A 7,966-nucleotide genomic window follows, 5' to 3' on the forward strand; every position below is an offset into this window, starting at 1 on the left:
CCCTACATCAGGGCATTTGCAATGTTAGGTGAGTGAAAGCCACCAAAGCGGAAAAGGATTAACGTCGAGTCAGTCTCGATCGTGGATGTCGACTCTTAAAGAGGTGTAATGTTAGGATGGTATATCGGGATCTTACAAGTCCTACCTAATAATCGTGGTACTTAAACTTACTAGCCTAGAGGTTCTTTCACCTAATTTTTTGGGTTATCCTAACATAATTAGTAACATCAGTCATCAAATGATCAAATATACTAGTCTACTATATCTATTTTTTAATCATTTGCACTTTGATTGGTACGCATAATGGAATAAACTATATTGGAAATGTTTTATTGATAATATATTTGATATTTAAAAAAAAAAAAAAAATTAAATGTTTGGATTGAAAACAGAAAATGATTTTAATTACCATTTTATGAAAATAATTTTTTTTAAATAAAAAGCAAAAGCATTTTAAGGCCTTACCCATGGGTAGGTCCACATAAGAATGTTCAAAAGTTGTTAACCGGTTATTTTTTTAATCGAACCCGTTTTTCAGTTTCGAAAAATTTTCAAACCGATATTGAACTGGTTTGGAGAGAAAACCGATTTTTCGGTTAATCGGTTTTGAACCAGTTTTTTTTTTTTTATAAAACTTATTTTTTTTATTTTTTCCTAAATTAAATTGTAAATATAAACAATACATATCCAAATAAAAATTAAACATTCATAAATATCCATTGATCACTACTAACAATACATTAAAAATATTATTATTATTTTTTAATATATAATATATATTATTGATTTAATTATAATATATATTTTTTATTTTTATTTTATATNTGTCATTTTTTTTTTTTTTTTTTTTGTTTTGGCCTTGACAAGCTCTTAACAATTTAAATCATCTACAAAGATAACTAAGTGGATAACTTACTCTTTAAAAACTTAGCCAAAGTTCCGTCAGAAATGGATTCACCCATGAAAGGAACAACAGCATCAACCAGGTCTCCTACAATCCATGAAAATATTGCCATCAGAATTGCGGCATTTGAAACCATAAATATCTGATGTCACCCAAACAAGCTTTTAATTAATTCCACATACCATTATCCGAAGAGAATGATCTACTCCTCAATCCGATAAAAGATTCAGTCTGAATCAGTTCAGTAACTTCCCTGCTAGCAAAATGGAAGTATAACTTTTTTCAAAATAGTAGACTGAAAATGGAAGCCGAGATACATGCGATAAAGTCTTTTGTTTTCCTATCATTTTCTTCAAATCATTAGTAGGTTAGATTTTGAATGAAACTATGAGCTATTAATAATTATAAAATATATAGAGAGGCTCATTATCAGTGCTGGTTTACCTTCTTGGCTTAGAAGGAACATAACTGCCTACAAATAAAAAGAAAATGAGCATATCAATAATCAAAAGACAAATACTAACCTATATGTCTATATTATTTTCATTTAATTACTTTAAATTAGAAAACCTGAAAAAATGTGGTAGCTAGCACTCTGAATACGCTCAAAACCTTTGCAAGAAATAATAGCCTGTACATAATTCATTATAAGTAAACAACTAAGATCCAAGATTCAAGTCTAAATTAAATCAACAACAAATAAAAAAAAAACATTAAATTTTCACCACCTCTTTCTGCGCAGTCATAAAACATCTTGGCCTAATCGTTGAGAATGACTGTCCAATCACCCGAGTCTGTTAATTTCAACATAATAGAAATTATTAATATAAATTAAGCAGCTATTATTACCGAAAAAAAAAAAAAGAAAAAAAAAATGATACCGCAGTGATTTTCCGGCGAACAATTCCCCAAATCATTTCTTCAAAGCAATCTAGAACTGGAACCGATTTGAGCTAAGATTTACAGATTGAATGGAAATTATATACAGACGATTCGAGAAGAAAGAACTTTCTCGTCTGATCGTCGAACGTGCGCTTTCTTTGGGTTTTTAGATTTTTTTTTGGTCGAATTACATAAAGACACGTCAGGTCCCAATCGAGGTCCACCGTGGCGTTCTGGAAAGTTGACCGTAAAGACGAGATTGAGTAGCGAAACAATTAACAACTTACTATACTCAAAATCAAGAGCCTAATCAGTAGTTAATTATACGCAGAACCAGTGTTCTGAAAACCGGACCAGACCGTCTGATTGGATCAGTTCGACCGAGAGTTGATAACATCTCTGATTCAGTGTCCTCTGAAAACTAATATTTTTAATAAAACCGGATTGAGCCGCGGTTGGATCATCGGAATAGTATTGAATCATGGTCCAATCATAACTCAATCTCGTCGGATTTCGACATCGTTCGAGGAAACACCACCATTAGACTTGACAACATCTCCGTGACAAAACCCATCCATTTTCAATGGTCGTCATCCAGCCTTTTGTCACTCGCCGTCCACCTATAGTTCGCGCGACCGTCGGACTTCCTTCTTGATTTCGACAAATTCCGACTCTGGTAGAACTCCCTAACACTACCATAAGATTTGTCGGCACCTATACATCAAAAGTCCCATGATTCCAAACTTCGATTGGTCGTCGATTATCGCTGTCGCCACCACTCACCAGTCTCTTCGAGCGACATGGGTGTTTTGGATAGATTTCAAACCTTAAGGGAGTATTATAGGGGGTGTTTTTGATGAATTTTAAACATTTAGGGACTAAAAATAATTTTACAAGATACGGTCCAACCGACATATCCAATCGGTCAAACCAAAAACCAAACCCTTGAACGGGTCACAATCCAGTCCGGTTTTCGGAACATTGGGCAGAACGACTTACACCCACCCAAAGTTTGTCGTAAAGATGATTTGGTACCCAAAAGATTTGGAAATGACAAAGAGCCACTTTTCGTCCAGATCTGTTAGTGAATTTCGTCTACATTGATAGAAAAGACTAAAACGCCCTTATTATTTTCTTCTTTCTCTTTCTATTTGCCTCTTCCCTTTTCTTCTCCATCGCTTTATACAAATCTCCTTCTCTAACCTTCCTTGAGCTTCAACCATTGCCCTTCAACATGCTTCTGCAATTGCTTTCTCAACAGCATCTCTTTTTGCCCTTTCTCGAGCTTTAGTAAAGACCCGTTCATGAGCTTTACGGACTGCTCTTTCAACAACTATTCTTTCCTTCTCCTTTTCCCTTTCCTTCTCTTTTATTTTATCTACCTTTCTCACATTTTCCTTCTCTATTTCCCCTTCTTTCTGCATAGAACCTTTGGCTTCTGTGGTTTTAGAATAGGTCTCTTCATTTCTTTATGTGTTATAGCTTGTCTTGATATCATTGTATATCTCTGTCATTTCTTCTTTCGCTTGAAAGATACTAGGTAGCCTAGTTCCCTCCATATTCTTCCCACTGTCAACCAACTCTCACAGGAAAATTCAAAGTACCCTTGTCTTTTTCTTGTTCAATTGCAGCGTCAAGTTCCTTAACATCTTCAAAGCTTTTTTCTGATTCACAGTCCAATTCTTCAACATGCTTTCCACCATTACAAACAGTCTCGAATGCCTCTCCATGTGGATCATTTTGCTTTTGCAGTACACCTATATCAATGTTTCCTAAGTTTACCCTATTGTAATTGGAAGCAATAGCCTTAGTTGTATGGTTGACTTACTTCTTAGTCTCTTTGTGCTCAAGGACCGCTTGAGCCGAACCAGCTATTTCAACTTCATAAAGCTCTTTCGTCTCCAGTTCATTCGCCACTTCAGTTGAATTTTTTTTTTTTTTTTTTTCCATCTCTTTGCACTCAGAAGAAGCTTGAGTTACTTTCGTTACCTCCCCATTCTCTCCATGTGTGGGTATCTCCAAGGATACATCGTTTTCTTCATGACAAGATGGTCCCAGGGTATCACTTAGAATCCCAATTTTTTCTTGCTTAAATACATTAATAACTGCCTCAAGACTGATCTTACAGTGCTCAAGAGCCTCTTGAGTTGCTTTGATCTTCTCATCTTCTGCTTTCCGATCAATCCCTGCTTGCATTTGTCCAGATCCTGTGCATTCACAACCCTCTTTTTATCTCCTCTCAGTTTTTGTCATTTCATACGCCTCTTTCAGTTTCTTCACATTTTCTTCAGCCTCTAAAATATTTTATTTCATTACCCTTATATGATTTCTTCTCACATTATTTGCCATCATGAACATCATCTAAAATCTTGGAGACGGAGATAAAGCGGTGGAGAAGAAAAAGGAAGGAGAAAGAAGAAAATAATAAGGGCGTTTTGGTATTTTATGTTGTGGTAGATGAAATTTACTAATAGATCTGGACAGAAAGTGACTATTTGTCATTTCCAAACCTTTTGAGTACCAAATTGTCGTTACGACAAACTTTGAGTGGGTTTAAGTCGTTCTGCCTTAATTATAAGACATATTGATGTGTATATATTATTCATATACTGTATATAACTAAACTAAAAATACATGTAAAAAGTTCAAAAATTGATTAATTATCATTTGAATAAATTATTTCGGTTGAATAAAAGTAATGAATAATTAATGATATATAACAGCCCATTACTAAAAAAATGATCATCATATCAATTGAAAAAGTTTGATGTCCACTTATTGATTTCAAATAAGACAGGATACAAGAGTAGAACATTAGAATCCGGGCTTGGGCTTAGACCCAAAATTTTGCACCCATCCTGGACCGGCCCGGATCATGATGAATAATATGACACAACTACTGGAATTTGTATACAATGGAGTAGTTTACAATAGTTTTCAAAGAATTTCAGAGAATTTCCATTATCTTGGGCGAAGCGAATAGCTTCCGTCACAATCTAACGGATCTAATCAAGCCTTAAATTTGAGCTCGGCCTACCATCCCAACATACTTGATTTAAATTTTAAAGCTCGTGTCCCAATAGCATGATCTGAGCGGACAATATTAAACAGAGGATGTGCCTGAATGTGATTTAAAAATTATGAATGATTGGAATTAGGGGTGTTCAAAAGAACCGGTTGGAATCGGAACCAGAACCAAAACCGACGGGTATCCTTGGTTTGGTTCGGTTCTTACCCAGAACCAGTCATCAATAGGTAGGTTCTGGTTCCAAATTTTTTGAACCGGAACCAGGAACCGAGACTAATATAAAATAAAATTAAAGATTAGGGGGGTTAATAAAAACTTTGTTTTTCCGGCGAACAATTCCCCAAATCATTTCTTCAAAGCAATCTAGAACTGGAACCGATTTGAGCTAAGATTTACAGATTGAATGGAAATTATATACAGACGATTCGAGAAGAAAGAACTTTCTCGTCTGATCGTCGAACGTGCGCTTTCTTTGGGTTTTTAGATTTTTTTTTGGTCGAATTACATAAAGACACGTCAGGTCCCAATCGAGGTCCACCGTGGCGTTCTGGAAAGTTGACCGTAAAGACGAGATTGAGTAGCGAAACAATTAACAACTTACTATACTCAAAATCAAGAGCCTAATCAGTAGTTAATTATACGCAGAACCAGTGTTCTGAAAACCGGACCAGACCGTCTGATTGGATCAGTTCGACCGAGAGTTGATAACATCTCTGATTCAGTGTCCTCTGAAAACTAATATTTTTAATAAAACCGGATTGAGCCGCGGTTGGATCATCGGAATAGTATTGAATCATGGTCCAATCATAACTCAATCTCGTCGGATTTCGACATCGTTCGAGGAAACACCACCATTAGACTTGACAACATCTCCGTGACAAAACCCATCCATTTTCAATGGTCGTCATCCAGCCTTTTGTCACTCGCCGTCCACCTATAGTTCGCGCGACCGTCGGACTTCCTTCTTGATTTCGACAAATTCCGACTCTGGTAGAACTCCCTAACACTACCATAAGATTTGTCGGCACCTATACATCAAAAGTCCCATGATTCCAAACTTCGATTGGTCGTCGATTATCGCTGTCGCCACCACTCACCAGTCTCTTCGAGCGACATGGGTGTTTTGGATAGATTTCAAACCTTAAGGGAGTATTATAGGGGGTGTTTTTGATGAATTTTAAACATTTAGGGACTAAAAATAATTTTACAAGATACGGTCCAACCGACATATCCAATCGGTCAAACCAAAAACCAAACCCTTGAACGGGTCACAATCCAGTCCGGTTTTCGGAACATTGGGCAGAACGACTTACACCCACCCAAAGTTTGTCGTAAAGATGATTTGGTACCCAAAAGATTTGGAAATGACAAAGAGCCACTTTTCGTCCAGATCTGTTAGTGAATTTCGTCTACATTGATAGAAAAGACTAAAACGCCCTTATTATTTTCTTCTTTCTCTTTCTATTTGCCTCTTCCCTTTTCTTCTCCATCGCTTTATACAAATCTCCTTCTCTAACCTTCCTTGAGCTTCAACCATTGCCCTTCAACATGCTTCTGCAATTGCTTTCTCAACAGCATCTCTTTTTGCCCTTTCTCGAGCTTTAGTAAAGACCCGTTCATGAGCTTTACGGACTGCTCTTTCAACAACTATTCTTTCCTTCTCCTTTTCCCTTTCCTTCTCTTTTATTTTATCTACCTTTCTCACATTTTCCTTCTCTATTTCCCCTTCTTTCTGCATAGAACCTTTGGCTTCTGTGGTTTTAGAATAGGTCTCTTCATTTCTTTATGTGTTATAGCTTGTCTTGATATCATTGTATATCTCTGTCATTTCTTCTTTCGCTTGAAAGATACTAGGTAGCCTAGTTCCCTCCATATTCTTCCCACTGTCAACCAACTCTCACAGGAAAATTCAAAGTACCCTTGTCTTTTTCTTGTTCAATTGCAGCGTCAAGTTCCTTAACATCTTCAAAGCTTTTTTCTGATTCACAGTCCAATTCTTCAACATGCTTTCCACCATTACAAACAGTCTCGAATGCCTCTCCATGTGGATCATTTTGCTTTTGCGGTACACCTATATCAATGTTTCCTAAGTTTACCCTATTGTAATTGGAAGCAATAGCCTTAGTTGTATGGTTGACTTACTTCTTAGTCTCTTTGTGCTCAAGGACCGCTTGAGCCGAACCAGCTATTTCAACTTCAGAAACCTCTTTAATCCAGTTCATTCGCCACTTCAGTTGAATTTAATTTGTTTCCATCTCTTTGCACTTAGAAGAAGCTTGAGTTACTTCCATGACCTCCCCATTCTCTCCATGTGTGGGTATCTCCAAGGATACATCGTTTTTTTCATGACAAGATGGTCCCAGGGTATCACTTAGAATCCTAATTTTTTCTTGCTTAAATACATTAATAACTGCCTCAAGATTGATCTTACAGTGCTCAAGAGCCTCTTGAGTTGCTTTGATCCTCTCATCTTCTGCTTTCCGATCAATCCCTGCTTGCATTTGTCCAGATGCTATGCATTCACAACCCTCTTTCTGTCTCCTCTCAGTTTTTGTCATTTCATACGCCTTTTTCAGTTTCTTCACATTTTCTTCAGCCTCTAAAATCTTTTGTTTTATTACCCTTATTTGATTTCTTCTCACATTATTTGTCATCATGAACATCATCCAAAATCTTGGAGAAGGAGATAAAGCGGTGGAGAAGAAAAAGGAAGGAGAAAGAAGAAAATAATAAGAGCGTTTTAGTCTTTTATGTTTTTATGTTATGGTAGATGAAATTTACTAACAGTTCTGGACAGAAAGTGATTGTTTGTCATTTCCAAACCTTTTAGTACCAAATTGTTGTTATTCTGCCTTAATTATAAGGCATATTGATGAGTATATATTATTCATATACTGTATATAACTAAACTAAAAATACATGTAAAAAGTTCAAAAATTGATTAATTATCATTTGAATAAATTATTTCGGTTGAATAAAAGTAATGAATAATTAATGATATATAACAGCCCATTACTAAAAAAATGATCATCATATCAATTGAAAAAGTTTGATGTACATTTATTTATTACAAATAAGACAGGATACAAGAATAGAACATCAGAATCTACTGGACCCAAAATTTTGCACCCATCCTGGACCGGCCCGGATCA

At 35.9% G+C, this 7,966-nt stretch overlaps 1 protein-coding gene across 3 annotated transcripts; it reads right to left on the reverse strand.

Moving 5' to 3' along the window:
- Positions 1 to 855: 855 nt before the first annotated feature.
- LOC116127443 lies at positions 856 to 1,906 on the reverse strand. 3 transcript variants are annotated; one of them, XM_031413089.1, is made up of 6 exons: positions 1,786 to 1,906; positions 1,633 to 1,698; positions 1,475 to 1,535; positions 1,349 to 1,376; positions 1,087 to 1,160; positions 856 to 991 (listed from the first exon to the last, which is right to left on the reverse strand). In XM_031413089.1, exons 1-6 carry the CDS (start codon positions 1,819 to 1,821, stop codon positions 900 to 902), a joined length of 357 nt encoding a protein of 118 aa, XP_031268949.1. In that variant the 5' UTR covers positions 1,822 to 1,906; the 3' UTR covers positions 856 to 899. The 3 variants fall into 3 exon arrangements, with proteins under 3 accessions (XP_031268949.1, XP_031268948.1, XP_031268947.1); XM_031413088.1 differs by having other exon boundaries at positions 1,087 to 1,157; positions 1,630 to 1,698; XM_031413087.1 differs by having other exon boundaries at positions 1,630 to 1,698.
- Positions 1,907 to 7,966: the final 6,060 nt, after the last annotated feature.

Source organism: Pistacia vera, unplaced genomic scaffold, assembly GCF_008641045.1.
Source record: "Pistacia vera cultivar Batoury unplaced genomic scaffold, PisVer_v2 Contig192, whole genome shotgun sequence".
Classification (NCBI taxonomy): Eukaryota; Viridiplantae; Streptophyta; class Magnoliopsida; order Sapindales; family Anacardiaceae; genus Pistacia; species Pistacia vera.

Coding starts and splice junctions, on each gene's coding strand:
- LOC116127443 (XM_031413087.1), bottom strand. CDS start 1,821: ATGATTTGGGGAATTGTTCGCCGGAAAATCACTGCG. Junction 1,699..1,785: donor TTCGCCGGAAAATCACTGCG/GTATCATTTTTT, acceptor TGAAATTAACAG/ACTCGGGTGATTGGACAGTC. Junction 1,161..1,348: donor GTTCCTTCTAAGCCAAGAAG/GTAAACCAGCAC, acceptor CCATTTTGCTAG/CAGGGAAGTTACTGAACTGA.